The sequence below is a fragment of the Delphinus delphis genome, chromosome 4 (genome assembly GCF_949987515.2).
Source record: "Delphinus delphis chromosome 4, mDelDel1.2, whole genome shotgun sequence".
Classification (NCBI taxonomy): domain Eukaryota; kingdom Metazoa; phylum Chordata; class Mammalia; order Artiodactyla; family Delphinidae; genus Delphinus; species Delphinus delphis.
Window position 1 is genome coordinate 119,127,847 of NC_082686.1, and position 18,131 is coordinate 119,145,977.

Genomic DNA, 18,131 nt, shown 5'->3' on the forward strand with positions numbered 1-18,131 from the left:
TGGTGTACCATGTTGGTTGATTTGTGTATGTTGAATCATCCTTACATCCCTGGAATAAATCCCACTGATCATGGTGTATGATCCTTTTAATGCATCGTAGCAGCTGGTTTGCTAATATTTTATTGAGGATTTTGGTGTCTATGTTCATCAGAGATATTGGCCTATAATTTTCTTTTTTGTGTGTTGTCTTTGTTTGGTTTTGGTATCAGGGTGATGTTGGCCTCATAAAATGAGTTAGGAAGCGTTCCTTCCTCTTCAATTTTTTGGCAGACTTTGAGCATTAAATCTTCTTTGAATGTTTGGTAGAATGCACTGTGAAGCTGTCTGGTCCTTCTGTTTCTTCATGATTCAGTCTTGGAAGGGTGTATGGTTCTAAGAATTTGTCCATTTCTTCTAGGTTGTCCAATTTGTTCATAATATTCTCTTACAATCCTTTGTTTTTCTGTGGTATCCGTTGTTATTTCTCCTCTTTTATTTCTGATTTTATTTATCAGACCCTTCTCTCTTTTTTTCTTGGTGAGTCTAGATAAAGGTTTGTAAATTTTGTTTATCTTTTTAGAGATCCAGCTCTTATTTTCACTGATCTTATCTACTGTCTTTCTAGTCTCTATTTCATTTATTTCCACTCTGATTGTTATTAATTCCTTCCTTCTATGGACTTTGGGCATCGTTTGTTCTTTTTCTATTTCCTTTAGGTGTAAGGTTAGATTGTTTGAGATTTTTCTTGTTTCTTGAGGTAGGCCTGTATTGCTATAAAGTTCCCTCTTAGTACTGCTTTTGCTGCATCCCATAGATTTTTTTGGTATGTCATATTTTCATTTTCATTTGTCTTCAGGTAATTTTTAATTTCTTCTTTGATTTCTTTGTTGACCCAATAGCTCTTCAGTAGCATGCTGTTCAGTCTCCATATACTTGTCATTTTTCTACCTTTCTTCTTGTAGTTGACTTCTAGTTTCATACCATTGTGATTGGGAAAGACGCTTGATATGATTTCAATCTTTTTAAATTTATTGAGATTTGTTCTTTAGAAAGTTCCACGTACACTTGAGAAGAATATGTATTCTGCTGCATTTGAATGTAATGTTCTGTATAGATCTATCAAATCCATCTGGTTCTGCTGTTTCCTTGAATTTCTCTCCAGATGATCTATTCACTGACACAAGTGGGATGTTAAAGTCCCCTACCATTACTGTGTTGCTGTTAATTTCCTTTTTCTTGGTAATTCCTTCACTTTCAGCCTATGTTTGTCTTTAGAGCTGAGCTCCTGGAGGCAGCATATAGTTGGGTCTTGTTTTTTTTAACCCATCCAACCACTTTGTGTCTTTTGGTTGGTGAATTCAATCCGTTTACATTTTAGGTGACAGATGAGGACTTAGCACTGCCAGTTTAGCTTTTGTTTTCTGGTTGCTCTATATATCCACTGTTTTGTTTTGTTTTGTTTTTTCCTTGTGTTTCTGTCTGCCATTTTGGTTTGGAGGTTTTCTGTTTTTCGTAGTTTCCTCTTTTTTTATGTTTCATGTCTCTACTCTATATTTATGTTTTGTGGTTACCATGGGGTTTGTATGAAATCTCTCATAGATAAAATAGTCCTTTTTCTGCTGATAGGATCTTACCTTCATTTACCTATGTAGGTTCCATCCTTTTCCTCTTCCCCTTTTATATTTTTGTTGTCTCAAATTATCCCATTTTATGTTGTGAGTTTGTTACTGAATTGAAGCAGCTATATTTATTTTTTCAACATTTTCCCTCTTTAACCTTTACGCTATAACAAAGTGTTTAAAAACCTGTTGTGATAAAGACTTGCAACTTTTGATTCTGTCTACTTATCGCCTTAGTCAAAGTTTTGTGTACTTTTTGCCATTTTGTTTCTGGTAGAAAAGCTCATTTCAACATTTCTTGTAAGGCAGGTCTCATGTTGATTAACTCTCTTGGCTTTTGGTTGTCTGGGAAAGTCTTTATTTCTCCTTCATATCTGAATGATAACTTTGCTGGATAGAGTATTCCTGAGTGATGACTTTCAGTATTTTGAGAATGTCACTCCACTTCCTCCTGGTCTGTAGAGTTTCTGCTGAGAAATCTGATGGCCCAATGAGGTAGCTTTGTGGGTTACCATTCCTTTTTCCTTAGCTGCCTTTAAAATTCTTTCTTTGTCATTGACTTTTGACAATTTTAATACAATCTGTCTTAGAGAAGGTAATTAGGTGTTCTCTTAGCTTCATGAACTTGTATACCCAGTTTCTTCTCCAGGTTTGGGAAGTTCTCAGCTATTATTTAAATAAATGCTTTGCTCCCTTCTCTCTCTCTTCTCTTCGGGTATACTCATTACCCTAATGTTGCCCTTCCTAAAAGAGTTGAATAGCTCTCTAGAATTTCCTCATTTTTAAAATATCTTCTCTTTCCTGTCCTACTTGTACCATTTCAAGTTTGCTAATTCTCTCTTCCATATGGTCTGCTCTATTTCCAATGCTTTTAAATGTACTCTTCATCTCATTTATTGAGGTCTTCAACTCGAGAATTTCTGTTTGGTTCTTTTTTAGAGTTTCACTCTCTTAGTTAAGTACTCCTTCTGTTCATTAATTTTATTCCTGAGCTCACTGAACTGTTTTTCTAAGTTTTCTTGCAGCTCACTGGGTTTCTTCATGACAGCTATATTGAATTCTCTATCAAATTGCAATATTCTGCATCTTTAAGTCTGGTTCCTGGAAAATCATCATTTGCTTTTTGTGGTACTGTCACTGTGGTTATTCATGGTGCTAGATGAGTTGTTCCTCTGCCAGTACATCTGAAGTAGGGGCAGGTTTGAGATTAGAGGCCTTTCTTTTGTTTTCCAGTAGGTGGCACTATAGCATAGGTTTTTGGTTTCTTTTACCTGAGGCGCCTCTGGCTCTATTTGAGTCGGCCCTTTCCACCTTCCACCTCCTCTGTTAGAGGTGTGACTCCCTGCCCTCATTATCGCACCTTGTGCCTCTGGAGTCGATGGTAGCTCCTTCTCCCACTGTCACTGGTGTTGCTGCTTGGTGCATTTAGATGGTAGGCTCTGCCATCTCATCTAGGATCCCATGAATTGCAGGCTCCACTGCCATGGGGCGAGGGGAATGAGGAGAGTTGGGAGGTGAGCTGAGGTTGCATGGGCCTCTCTGCTGTGTCTGGTATTGTAAGGTTCGTGGGGCTCTGCCACAGTGGACCTGGAGTTGTTGGCGCCTCAGTGGCTGGAGGGACAGGGTCTCAGGCCCCACTGCCACTGTTTCCCAGTTACCCGTGGCCACAGGAGCTGCTGGGGCCAGGAGGCTAGAATCATGTGTACCTCCCTCCTCTGCCACTGTTGGGTTCTCTGGGGCTGCAGACTCAGTTGCTGTGGCTGGACGGCTGGGTTTTGCAGGCACCACCTGCTGTTCTCTTGCTTTCAACTTCTCTATGTGTTTCAGTACACCCACCTTTAGATGTACCAATGTGTGGATTCTCCGGTGTGCTGGTGTGTTGAGCGGAAGTACCCTTGTTGTACTGTGGATGTTTTACTGGTTGTAGATTGATGGGGTGAGACAAAGGTAGCTTTTCACTCTGCCATAATGCTGACATCACTCCAATCACAAAATGTATTTCTTAAACAATAAAACTTGAAAGTTGAAATTGCTCCTTGATTCATGGGCTGCAGAATGGATGCTGTGTTAGCAGGCATGAAAACAACATTAATCTCACTATACATCTCTATCAGAGTTCTTGGGTGACCAAGTGCATTGTCAATGAGCACTGACATTTTGAAAGGAATCTTTGTTTCTGAGCAGTAGGTCTCAACCGTGGGCTTAAAATATGTAGTAAAACATGTTGTAAACAGATGTGGTGTCATCCAGGCTTTGTGGTTCCATTTACAGAGCACGGGCAAAATAGACTTAGCATAAATCTTAGGGCTCTAGGATTTTCAGAGTAGTAAGTCACTAGCTGCATTAGGCCCTAATAAGAGTCAGCCTGTCCTTTGAAGCTTTGAAGCCAGGCATTGACTTCTCCTCTAGCTATGAAAGATGGCATCTTCTTCCAATATAAGGCTGTTTTGTCTACATCGAAATTCTGTTGTTTAGTGTAGCCACCACTAATGATCTTAGCTAGATCTTCTGGATAATGTGCTGCAGCTTCTACATCAGCATTTGTTGCTTCACCTTGCACTTCTCTGTTATGGAGACGGTTTCTTTCCCTAAACCTCATGAACCAATGTCTGCTAGCTTCAGACTTTTTTTCTGCAGCTTTCTCACCTCTTTCAGCCTTCTTAGAATTGAGGCAAGTTAGGGCCTTGCTCTGGATTAGGCTTTGGAAATATGGTGTCCAATTTGATCTCTGTACACTACTAAAATTTTCTCCATATCAGCAATAAAGCTGTTTCACTTTGTTATTATTCATGTGTTAACTGGAGTAGCACTTTTTTTTTTTTTTTTTTTTTGTGGTACGCGGGCCTCTCGCTGCTGTGGTCTCTCCCGTTGCGGAGCACAGGCTCTGGATGCGCAGGCTCAGTGGCCATGGCTCACGGGCCCAGCTGCTCCGCGGCATGTGGGATCCTCCTGGACCGGGGCACGAACCCGCGTCCCCTGCATCGGCAGGCAGACTCTCAACCACTGCGCCACCAGGGAAGCCCTGGAGTAGCACTTTTAATTTCCTTCAAGAACTTTTCCTTTGCATTCACAACTTGGCTAACTCTTTGGCACAAGAGGCCTAGCTTTTTGCCTGTCTCAGCTTTTGACATGGCTTCCTCACTAAGCTTAATCATCTCTAGCTTCTGATTTAAAGTGAGAGATGTGTGACTCTTCCTTTCAACACTTCCTGTGAACACTTAGAGACCATTGTAGGGTTATTGATTGGCTTAACTTCAATGTTGTTGTCTCAGGGAATAGGGAGGCCCAAGGAGAAGAAAAGAGATGGTGGAATGGCCAGTTGGTGGAGCAGTCAGAACACACACAGCATTTATGGAATAAGTTCGCTGTCTTGTATGGGTGCAGTTCATGGTGCCCCAGAACAATTACAATAGTTAACATCAAAGATCACTGACCACAGATCACCATAACAAACACAATAATAATGAAAAAGTTTGAAATATTGCAAGAATTACCAAAATGTGAGTATACAGAGACCTGAAGTGAATAAATGCTGTTGGAAAAATGGAACTGATAGACTTGTTCAACACAGGGTTGCCACAAAACTTCAATTTGTAAAAAACACAGTATCTGTGAAGCTCAATAAAATGAGATATGCCTGTAATGTCCTCTCTTTCTTGAATTTAATTACCTTTTAAATCCTACCTTCTTCACAAGGCCTACCAAACTTCTCTGGCAATGCAGTGCAAAGAGATACTTTTGATATCATGAAGCCAGTGGTTTGAGTTTTGACTTCAGATTTGCCCCAAATCCATGACTCCTGGACTTGTTTGGTTCATTTTTGGTATCTTGCTAGTATCAAAAAGATATTTCTAATATTTGTACCACTTATTTTGATATTTGATCACATTCTACTATGTACCATTATTTAAATATTTTGTGTGCTAAGGTTTCTCTACCCAATTGGACTGTAGCTCCTTGAGGGCAAACACTAATGCTTAATTAGCAATAACACAGTAATTCAATGACTCAGAGGAAAAGCATCGATAGCTGAGCTTATTTACTCCTTTAAGCATCCATATGTTTTATTTTAACTACTATGGATAAAATATATTCTAAAATAGTCTTACTTTCTTAAACTGTACTTTTAAAAATCTCACACTATACCTAATAGTTTTATGCATATCAAGGACTCCAAATAACTCGTTTTAGAAGAAATGTATTAAATAAATTCTGTATACCAATGTATATGATATATGTCAAGACTAAAGAGCAAATGAGAGGTATTATTCATTTTAGAAAAGAAAAATGAATTTAATAACTGTCCTCTGCTTATGCTTCCATTTCAAAATGCCAATATGCCAGGAATTCTTCCTCAATAACAAGTCATTAATAATCAATAAAAAATTAAATTAGGTTTGGATTTTATAAAACTTGAATTCCAGGGAGTTCCCTGGTGGCCTACAGGTTAGGATTCCGGACTTTCACTGCCGTGGCCCAGGTTCAATCCCTGGTTGGGGAATTGAGATCCCACAAGCCATATGGCATGGCCAACAAACAAACAACAAAAAAACAAACAAGCAAACAAAAATTGAATTCCATTTTGGGAAGAAAGGCTTGGCCAAATCTTGCAATCCTAACACTGCTGATGAACAAAAATACATTGCTTTGATTCCTGAAAATATTGAACTGAGAAGTCAAAATACCTGATAATAGGCAACTTTAAATAAATTTATTAGTATGAAGTAAGTTATTCATCAGTAAAGCAATGGTCCACGAGTATGACAAGAAAATGAGTGGAACGTTATTATTACTTCTTAGGAATTAATAATTTGTGATAATATAAACAGTAGGCATGAGACAATACACTATTTGACTATAATACACTAATATACGAAATTAAGTTACATTTCACCTGTTACCTAGTTTAAGCGATAAGCTCTTTCTACAAGTCTAATGTCAAAACCATTTTTATATATACTACTTCTTAGAGAATGGGCTGGAAGGAAACATTCCACAGGCAATTAAATAAAACCATTAAATGTACTAGATTTAGGGCCTTCTGGAATTCTAGGGAAGGGGACTCAGAGGATGAGGGTCCAGAATGGGAAGGACACTTAATTTTCATTGTATATTCTTGGTACTACTGAATTTTAAAAAAACATGCATATATTACTTATTCCATTAAAATAGTTGTTATTTAAAGGGAAGGAAAAAATTGTACAAAGAAAAAATTTATATCTTATCTAAGGTGATAATCATAAAGCAGAAAACATCCTACATATGCTAAGATCTGTGATAATAGTTCAACATCAACAGAGTCACCTTGATATATTTAATCAGCAAACATGCAGTTCTCACTCTCACCTTCCAAAGTGAAGGACTATATACCGAATGAGATCACCCTGCTTTTCCATTTTGTTGTCTGTGACCATGGGCATCAATTTGTCATAGTACTTGGCAAGGTAGAAATGCCCATCCTCCCACTCTGGCAGGAACAAGGTCACATCCTGTAAAAGATAACAGAGAATATCCACTTAATAAAACCCCCCACTATGTTGGGAAGTAAAGTATAAATAGATAATTAGGGATCAAAAGTATGAGACCGACATCTAGGCAGAGCAAAGTCAAAGGCAGACTGACTGGTGTAAATAAGGAATAGCTACTTTCTTACAAAGGTTTTCTCAGGATAGCTGGTGGGTTCTGGTGGGTTGCCCGCTGATCAACATGTCATGCTAATTTGCTATATAGGGAAAAACACTCCACTTACATTGCCACTTTATATGATATATCAAAATAATTTTCAGATGGATTAAGGTATTTCATGTATGTGTGTACAGGTATATTTTTATTGTTTTAAAAAAAAACCTCAGAGAAAGAAGAATACCAAATCTCTGAAGAGGACAGGACTTTAAAGGCATTCAAATATGGTTTAAAAAAGAAATCACATATCATTTTTCTCTAAGATCTACAAGTCATTGCCCTCTCTCTCAACTCCTTCATAATCAGGCTTTTGAAAAGAATTCTCCAACTCACTGTCATTCCTCAAACTATTTCTTTTTGGTTCAGTAGACACCACTCCACTAAAGTAGCAACTTAAACAGACATACTTTCCAATTCTGATCTCATGTGAGTAACCTCTCTTCAGCATGTTTCTGTTGTCCATGCCATTTCTTCTTTGAATCACTTTCTTCCTTTTGCTTTTGTGAGGCCACAATGTTCCAAGTTTTCTCCTACCTTTCTGGCCACTCCTACTCAGTCGCCTTTGTCATTTCCTCTCCCTTTCCCTTATATTTGTATATTGTGTGTGGTTTATTAATTTTTAACTATATTACTTGAAATGTGATGGAAAATACATAGAACAGCTGAGTAAAAAAAAAAATTTTAAATAAAGCTCGACTCTTAATTCAAGCAAATTTGAGAACACAGTTTAGACCAGGAACCTTAAAATGAGATCGTAAGTTTCCTCCAAATCTAATCCTAAAACCTTACAGATACAAACCTGCTTGTGGATAGAGGACAGAATGACATGATTAGATATATGGAACAGATGCTGGATTCATGTGCCTAAAACGGGCCACAGGGACGAGGCTCCCAGTGTGCTTTTCCCATCTAGTCAAAGGAGAAGCAAACGGAATGAAGGAAAATGCTAATTAAGATTGCTTCTAAAAAGATATTTTCAATCTGGTTTCATCATCTTTCTATCTCCCTTCCTTTGCTTTCTTCCTCCCTCCCTCTCTCCTTCCTTCCTGGTTTAAGTTAAAATTTTATTTTAGAAAATAAAATCTACATACAGAAAGATAAATCTTATATGCAAAGCTTGCTCAATTATCACAAAGTGATCACACTTATATAAGAACTCCAGAAACACGAGCCTCCCCCTTCGCCCTCCCAAACACTACTCCCTTTGTTCTCCTCCCAAATAACCACTACTACAGATTAAATATTTGTATGTTGTCCCCCCTCCCCCCTCACCCAATTCATATGTTGAAGCCTAATCCCCAATGTGATGGTATGTGGAGGTGGGGCCTTTGGGAGGTGATTAGGTCATAAGTGTGGAATCCTCATGAATAAGATTAGTGCCCTTATAAAAGAGGCCCCAGGGCCCTCCCTTGCCTCTTCTGCCATGTGAGGTCATAAGGAGAAGATGGCTGTCTATGTAAGCAGGGCCTCACCAGACTGAATCTGCTAGCACCTTAATTCTGGACTTCTCAGCCTCCAGAACTGTTTGAAATAAATGTTGCTTAAGCCACCCAGTATATGGTATGTTTGTTATAGCAGTGCATATGGACTAAAAACAACCACTATCTCCATTTCTGATACAAGAATTTTGTTTTGCTCATTTCTGAACTTTATATAAATGGAATCATACTACATGTATGATTTTTTCATATGACTTTTTTCCTTCAACATTAAGTTTGGGAGAACCATTCAAGTTGTTGGATGTAACTTTGGTTTGTTGGTTTTCATTGGTATACATACAGTATTCCATTATAGGGATATGTTATAATTCGTTTATCCATTCTATAATTGATTGACATTTCTACTTCCAGTTTAAAATCTACAAATAACGTTGGTATAAACATTTTTGTACATGTTCCATGGAGACGTGTTCAGCATTGATAAAGTGGCTGTCACAGTATTATCACCTTTAGGAGAAAACACCAAACTGTTTTCCAAAATGATTGTAATAACTTATACTTCCAGCAGCACTGTATGAGCGTCTAAATACTCTATAGCCTTGCTAACACTTGAAAATATCAATCTTTTAAATTTTAACCATTCTTGTAGGTATATAGTGTTAGCTCATAATACTTTTCTTTAAACTGAACGGCAGTTGATTTATAATATTGTATTAGTTTCATCATAATACTTTTTAAATTTGCATCTATTCCTGTCTACTACAGTGAAGATATTTTCTTTTTTGGGGTCATTTATATATATCCTTCTGTTAAGTCTTCTATTCAATTTTAAAATTGAGTTGTCTGTATTTTTCTTATTGACTTTTAAGAGTTCTTATTATATTCTGGATATAAGCCTCACCATTTATGTATTGCAAATATCTTGTAATCTATTGCTTACCTTTACATTCTTTTAAAAAATATTTATTAATAAATATATATTTTTATTTTTTAAGTAAAAAATAAAAGCTGATGTACAATATCATGTTAGTTTCAGGTGTACTACATAATGATTTGACATTTGCATACACTATAAAATGATCACCATGATAAGTCTAGTAACCACCTGTCCCCATACTAAGTTATTACAATATTATTGACCATATTCTTTATGCTGTATGTCTCCATGACTTATTTATTAAATAATTGAAAGTTTATACCTCTAATCCTCTTCATCTATTCCCCCCTACCCACCTCCCGTCCTTCTTGCCTTTACATTCTCAATGGTATCTTTTGATGAACAGAAATTCATAATTTTAAGTTAGTCAAATTTATTAATCGTTTCTTTTATAGTTATTGTTTTTGATCTGTTTAAGATGTCCTGAGCTACCTCTAGGTTTGAAGATACTCTCCTATATTCTATTTTGGGACCTTTATTATTTTGCCTTTCACATTTAGATCTACAATCTACCTGAAGTTTATTTTTGTTTATGTTGTAAAGAAGGGATCAAGTTTGATTTCTCCTCCCATAAGCTATCCAAATAACACAACAATGTTTACGGAAAAGATCATTCTCTCAACTCTACAATACCACCTAGAATCTGTTTCTGGGTTCTCTCTTCTGTTCTATTGGTTATTTGCCTAGCCTTACATGAACACAACATCATCTTAATTTCTATACCTTTATAATAAGTCTTGAAACACATCCTGGTTATCCTCAGTTTGCCCCTCTAAAATATACTTGTCACTCCACTCTTTTCTGCTCTATAATCCAAAAGATTGACATTGTTGATTTCTATCAGTGGGCCTATTTGCCTTCTGGAAATTGTTCTTCTTATAGTTCCCCCATGATTGTTCTTTCCTTAGCAGCTGTTTCCAGCTGGGCCTCATAGAGTTTTGAGTTATGCATGTGTATCGTGGTATTCAGTCAAAGACTCAGTGGTGATTCTAATGCAGATCTAGAACTTTTTGTCTAACTCCTTTTTCCAGGTTAGTCTGCTTCACAATTCTAGCCATCCACTCTTATTTTATTATTTTGTATCTTCTATATTCCATGTTTCTAATTTTTTTTCAGTTCCTTTTCTAACTTCTTGAGATGGATTCTTAGCTTATTAATTTTGAGCCTTTATTTTCTTCTAACACATGTAAATAATATTTCAAATTCCCTGTAAGAATGGCTTTAGCTGAATCCAAGTTTTGCCATGTCATATTTTTATTATCATTCAGTTCAAAGTATTTTTCCATTTCCATTGCAATTTTTTCTTTGACCCCATGGGTTACTGAGAAGTATCTCTTTTCTAACACCATCTATGTAAGGCTTAATACGTAGTAAGGAAGGTATATACTGTGTTTGTTCAAAAATTTTCAGGCCAGACTGTGGTTAACTTTGGGAAGGAGGATGAAAGGGTGAGTTCTAGAGCATTAAGAACATTCTACTTCTTGATATGGATGGCGGTTTCATGACTATATTTATTTTGTGATAATTCCTCCAACTATACTTATGTTATATATTCACTAAAAAGCCAAAAAAGCTTCCTGGCTATTTTTATACATGTGCTCTTCCCATATGGACCTTAAAGTAATTTTATCTACTCTCAAAAACAACAAAAAAAGTGAGTTTCTAACTGAAATTGCATTATACATTCACTTACCTTATATTTTTTCATAACTGCATTGCTTTCAAAGTTAGCTGTTTCTTCCATAAAACGGCCCACTAGTAGCATAGCTCGTCCATGGATTAACATGTTCTTACTTTCAGTTGGGGTTTTATTTTCAGGAAAACATAACTCAACACCCTTCTGAAGAACAATTAGTGCCTGGTGAACATCACCCTGAAAGAAAAAAAGGCAACAACAAGCCTTTTAATTTAAGAACATATTTCCATTTTCTGAAAAGCAAATAAAACTGTTAGAATTTAAAGTTCATAAGGTATTTTATGTATAAATCTATTCGTAATTTCATGTTCATCTCTCATTTTCCTCCTATGAAAGTAAAATCCTAAACAGGAATCATTGCTTCATTTCATATAGAACTCCTGTATTCATTCATTCACTTGTTTTTTACAGTCAGTCAAAGTGCAGGGAACTGAAGATATATGTAGATGATTAGGGATAAACAAACATAAATATGTCAAAATCTCTAGCTTAAAAAAGTTCACAGTATGGGCTTCCCTGGTGGCGCAGTGGTTAGAGTCCATCTGCCGATGCAGTGGACGCAGGTTCGTGCCCCGGTCCAGGAGGATCCCACATGCCGCAGAGCGGCTGGGCCCGTGAGCCATGGCCGCTGAGCCTGTGCGTCCGGAGCCTGTGCTCCGCAATGGGAGAGGCCACAACAGTGAGAGGCCCGCGTACCGGAAAAAAAAAAAAAAGTTCATAGTCAAGTGAGGGAATAAACTATAAAACAACAACACAATGTGCTAAGTGTTATTAACAGAAGAATATACATGCATATTATGTAGGAAAGAGAAGACAGTCTGCTAAATCTACCTGAAGATATAGGAAAATGGAGTTGAGCAGTGGTCAGGCAAAGTAATCACATGAGGAAAATCTAAATTAGGTCTTAAAAAATGAGTAGAAATTTTCCTGGCAAAGAATTCAGTGAAGGACACTCTTGGTAGAAGAGTGTCTCAATTTTAGTTGAGAAAAAGGCAAGTAGTCTGGTTTTAGCTGAAGATTAAAGGGTTTGTGAGATAAAGGGTTTGTGAAGACTAAAGGGTTTGTGAATACTAAAGGGTTTGTGACAACTGAACCTGAAGAGGTAGGCTGAGACTCGATGAGAAAGGGCCTTGTGTACTTTCTAAAGTTCTGACTTAATCCTAAAGCCATGAAGAATACTTTGAAGGATTTTAACTGGGGGAGTGACATGATTCAGTGTACATTTTAGAAAGATGACAGACTGCAGTAATGAACACCAAGAAATGGTGAGACCTCAAAAAAAACTTAATATTGCCAGAGGGTGTAAATGCTAAGGGCATGAAGGAAAGCAGCAAAGATAAACAAGAGGGAGAGGATTCAAAAGATATTTCTAAGGTCAGTTTAGTCTCCAACTTGATGTGGAAAGTGAGGGAGAGGAAGAAGTCCAAGATGATGCCCAGATCACTGTCATAAATGAGAGGATGTGACAGAGTCCTACTCAGAAAAATAAGGAATATGGGAGGAGAAACAGGCAGTGAATTTTACATGATGAATTGCATTTTGAGCATACTGAATTTAAGGTATTACAATACATACATGTTCTAGCACTAGTTCTGAAAATGACCTGACTAATGCAGGCTGAATTATTACTTTCATCTCCCATCCAGGAAACATCTCCTCCCCTGTCCTTTCTTAGCCACCATAAAAGTTGGTTTAATCACAGATGGCACCAACTATAGTTGCTAACCGTCAATTTCAGAACATGCTATGCCTACTACTAATTCTAGACTGGTGGCAAGCATGAGGAGACATGAAAGTAAGAGTCCTTTAAATCTGCGGCATGAGCTTTTCAAGGAGTTTGTATATTTTAAAGCCCCCTTCTTATAACTGTAGCTTTAATCTGAGGATTGCTGAGGACGTTTGTTCTGAAGCTAAGCCCTTTCTGACAGGCTAGATTAGAAGTGGATCTTTACAGCAACAGTGGCAAGTCTACACAAAACTAATTATCTGCCAAGAATGTAATAAGGACAGTGTTATGTTCACCTAAACATTTCTTGAGTGCACTCATGTATATATATATGTGTGTGTGTGTGTGTGTGTGTGTGTATATATATATATATATATATATATACACACACACACACACACACACACACACATATATATATACACACACATATATATATGGTAAAAACAAAGTAAAAATTGGTCATTTCCCTCAAGAAAAAAATGGAAGACAGATGAAAACAGAGAGAACTGCACTTTCAGTCTTGAAATGGGAAAATATTTGGGGACTTCAGGATAGAAGGAAGTTTCTTCCAGATGATAGTAGATAAATGATGCAGAAAGGTGACAGAAATAGAAGGTTCTGAATTTAGATTAGGGATCTAATCTCTGTCATGCCTTTGTAGGAAGTACCTATGATGGAAGTATGTACAATGACGTCCCCTTGGCCATTACCTTGGACCACAGCCACTTTGCCCTTTCCACATACAGTTCAGCAAGTCGTGATTCTCCAGCATTAAGGAGAGCATTGTAGGCTGTCTGGTGGTGACCAGCCTTTCGAGCTACTCTGGCACTCTGTAGCCAGCATTCTCCAACCATGTCTTTGTAATCTGGTCTAAAGGAATGTGACAAAATGGGGGGGGAAAGAGCATTTTTAAGTATATTCAACAGCTTAATTAAAATATCTCTTCCTAACATGGAACCTTCTCAATATATCTTTTCAAAGGAATCAAAGAATATTTATTTGTTAAAAAACTAATTTTAATTTTCTTAGAGTTCTCCATTGTTATCAATTACAAGCCTATGAAGACCTTACTATTGACTTATATCTGTACCTCCCCCAGATACGTTTTCAACATTAAAAAAATGATATATTGCACATCAAAGTAATTTTTAAGTTCTAGGCTCATTTTAACTATATAGTGTAGACTTGACAACTGACAATAGAAAAATACAGATTCAGAGAGAAAATTAGGAAAGATAAATACTCCCAAGTAATATGCAAATATAATACTGAATTCACAATAACTGACATGCAAAAAAAAAGTGTGTAAAACCTTTTGTTGAGGCTTAATAAAGCTCTCCGGAGAGCCAGTATGGGCTCCTTTGCTCTGTAGGAATTCTGGGTCATTTCTAGTCGAGCCACCCAATTTAGTGAATCTTCTTGAGTACTGTCACCTGGAGACTGGTGAAAAAGTGGTTTGACGCTATGCTCCAACTCACACAACATGTGCAATCTGAAGACACATAGAGCCTATGTTAATATGTTATAATAGTCAGCCATATTAATCTGACATATAAAGCATGTACTTTAAATTAACCATAAAGAATATGAAATGTGCAGTTTTCTTTGGAAAAACTTTAACCAATATATATATTCTTGGTATATAAACAGTAACATTTAAAACTTTTCAAATTGGGTATAAACACTAATTTATGTTGATTTGAATAGTTAGTGCTTTGCTATGATCCCTAGACCCCTCTAATTAAATTGGAGAAGGGTATATAAAACTAAATTCAAATGTATGAAAGCCAGACTTTACCACCTGTATAAAGATAAAAGAAAATATAAATCAATGTAAATATTTGTATATATTGCTGGTGCTATTGTAAGAGGACCTGGCATAGTAGATGCCAGTAAAAAATTGTGAAATGAATGCAATTTTAATTTTTTTTTCCCTAAGGCTGATGGAAACATTTGTGATACATTCAAATTAACTTTTTCCCATGTCTATAACCCAGTGTTCAAGCATGCAGTTGAGTAGCTACATAATTGAATTAATCCCAGTGGTCCAATCTCTGGTTTCATTAAGCTGTTACCAAAGGGGCTGATACAAAATATAATTTAAAAAATAGCGTATTTTTCTTTTTAATTTACTGTTGTTCAATTACAGCATATGTTTTATTCTTTTCTTCAGGTAAATTAACAGACCTAAAATGTTTTCCATCATTTTCTTCCTTACCTCTAAAAATTAATATTACTTGTGAGTAATATTAATATTACTTGTGAGTAATGTAGTACCTACATTTGAGGGGGGAGTGGGAAATGTCAACTGCATTTCTCAAAGAGAAAAAGGAAAGGGAACCAACAAGTACTGAGCACCAATGTGCCAGGCAGAGTAGACGTCTAGTTATTTAGGTTATATAGAAAATAAACTATGACATCACAACAAGACAAATGTAAGATATTTTTGCTATTTTTTAGAAGTCTCATATTTGCCTTTCTAATTAAAAGGATGTATGTTAGGACATTTTTAAAAAACTATAGATAGGGTGATTGTGAGGTAAAAAAATGAAAAGAGCCATTTTGTGAGCTCTGCGTAACACCAAACACACTATCACTTATTTAGCGAGCACAAAATTCCAAGCCTGTCATATGACACCTACAGACCAGGAATATAAAAATGGAAACCTCAAAATACCTCACAATATATTCATATCCTCGTTGGTAAGAGCCTCTTTCAAAGCTTGCAGCTGAAAGAGGCACAATTTGTTCTGCTCTCACTAGTTTCAATGTGTCATAAAAAGCTGTGATATCTTTTTTTTTAGCTGATAATAATAACTGTCCCAGTCTGACACTCCATGTTGTAGATTTCCCATCTGAAAAACAAATGAAGAGTCAAGGCATGCCATGATAGCTGGATTCCAGAACAAGCTTTATTTCATTTGATAAAATGGTCAACAGAAATTCGGAACAAATAGTTTCATTCCACTTTGAACTTAAACAAGGCAATCATAAAACAAGCTGAGAGATTAATTACGAATGTTGCTTAGCTACTTAAGTCTAAATATTTATGGCATATTAAAACTGCTTATATTTTAAGAAGTAATTTTACCTGCTGCCAAATAGTTTTCTACCAAATCCCACTGTGACAATTTCCAAGCTGCTTCCACTCTGTATGTGTTTAATTCATCTGTCCATTCAGACCTGTTAAAAGAAATACGTATCACTTAAACATTTATTTAAAGTGGCATTTAGAGATTTTTTCATTGGTTTAGATACTCTATTTATTGTAGTTATTTGTTGCTCTATTCATTGTATTTGTATGGTATTGTATTTTGTATGTAGGTACAAAATAATTCTCTCTATCCAAAACAATCCCCCAAATTTTAATGTTTCCAGTCCCCCAAAACATTTTTTTCAATAATTGCTTCTGATACAGCCATTTAAAAATGCCATTTTTTGGGACAAATTTGTCATATATTAGAGCAGAATTAATGCCTGGATAATTACAAAGAGCAGTTGTAAAATGAGTTGCATGCTTAACTTGAACAAAGAGCAGGGAGAAAAAAGAGCCAACTGAACATACATGCATTCAGAGGTAAGCAACTCTAATAACTTGGTATTTTGAATTAAATTTAAGACAAAAAACATAGAAGCTGGTGGCCTGGATAATTACAAAGAGCAGTTGTAAAATGAGTTGCATGCTTAACTTGAACAAAGAGCAGGGAGAAAAAAGAGCCAACTGAACATACATGCATTCAGAGGTAAGCAATTCTAATAACTTGGTATTTTGAATTAAATTTAAGACAAAAAACATAGACGCTGGTGGGGTAGGTTGAGTACTGGGGTACATAGGACACTCAATAATAAAGGCATAACAATGTTACAAATTATGTGTCAATAGTATGACAAAGGATACAAAATTAGCTACCTAAAATACATAACTATTCTTAAATTATTTTCAGTTACTTTAAAATTGGGGTTTTTAAAAGCAGCATTATATAGGTAATTATTTTTTCTAAGTATCCTACTTATGTGACACTAAGATGGCTAGTGATGTTTAGATCATGACTGTATAGAAGAAGCTATACTTCCCCATGTTTCTTCTTTATTAAATCATATCATTTGAATACCTGCTATATACTAGACCCTCAGCTAGGTACATTTTTCTATTTAATTACCTAATAATAACAAAGGTACACATACTATAAATAAGGTAACAGACTCAGGGAGGCTGGGATCAATGCCCTTAAAAGCCCTCCTTGTTCTTTCTGTAGTAAAAACACATAAAGAAAACATAACAAATGAGTCAATTAATTTTTATTAAAAAAAACTAAAGTAGTAGCATAAATATCAAATATTCTCTAATGTCTAAGTACCACCAAGAACAATTTAGAACAAAGCTAAAAGAAATACAATAGAAATATAATTTTCAAAAGTCCAACTTTGAATAACTTCACTAGCTTATCACTCGATGCCAAAGTATCAAAATTTTAGGATACAAATCTGAGTAGAGGCACAGGGATATCGGCTGGGTGCTTTGTGACCGCCTGGAGGGGTGGGATAGGGAGGGTGGGAGGGAGGGAGACGCAAGAGGGAAGAGATATGGGAACATATGTATATGTATAACTGATTCACTTTGTTATAAAGCAGAAACTAACACACCATTGTAAAGCAATTATACCCCAATAAAGATATTAAAAAAAAAAAAATCTGAGTAGAATTAGCAGGAGTTGCTCTCCAGAGGGTATATATCACACCAAGAAGTACCAAATGGCAATGAGGATCAGGCTGTGAGAACTTACTTCCATAAAAGTATTAAAAAAAAGATTGTGTAGGTTAAGCACAGTCAGTAATTTTGGAGAAATATTTGTTTAAATGCAAATATTCTCCCCAAAGAAAACTCATCCCCTCAATGACCATTTGCTTCAAGGATACAGTATCCTTCATTGAATATTGAAACTTGCCTTTCCACAAATCGAACGATCAGGAGGCTCTATGTATCACAGATCCAAAGAGAAGACTGTGCAGTGTGCATCATAAGGAAACATGACACCTCAGCTTGAGCCAA

The 18,131-nt window shown here is 36.2% G+C and overlaps 1 protein-coding gene across 1 annotated transcript in view; it reads right to left on the reverse strand.

Annotated features, from left to right (window-relative positions):
• Positions 1–18,131, reverse strand: part of ATR (ATR serine/threonine kinase) — a 103,213-nt gene that overhangs the window by 22,523 nt on the left and 62,559 nt on the right. Inside the window, exons 31-36 of the mRNA XM_060011368.1 lie at positions 16,173–16,264; positions 15,759–15,936; positions 14,394–14,573; positions 13,792–13,951; positions 11,350–11,529; positions 6,945–7,087 (exon numbers count right to left, since the gene is read on the reverse strand). Of these exons, the coding sequence (XP_059867351.1) occupies positions 6,945–7,087; positions 11,350–11,529; positions 13,792–13,951; positions 14,394–14,573; positions 15,759–15,936; positions 16,173–16,264 (933 nt within the window). The remainder of the gene's footprint in view (positions 1–6,944; positions 7,088–11,349; positions 11,530–13,791; positions 13,952–14,393; positions 14,574–15,758; positions 15,937–16,172; positions 16,265–18,131) is intronic.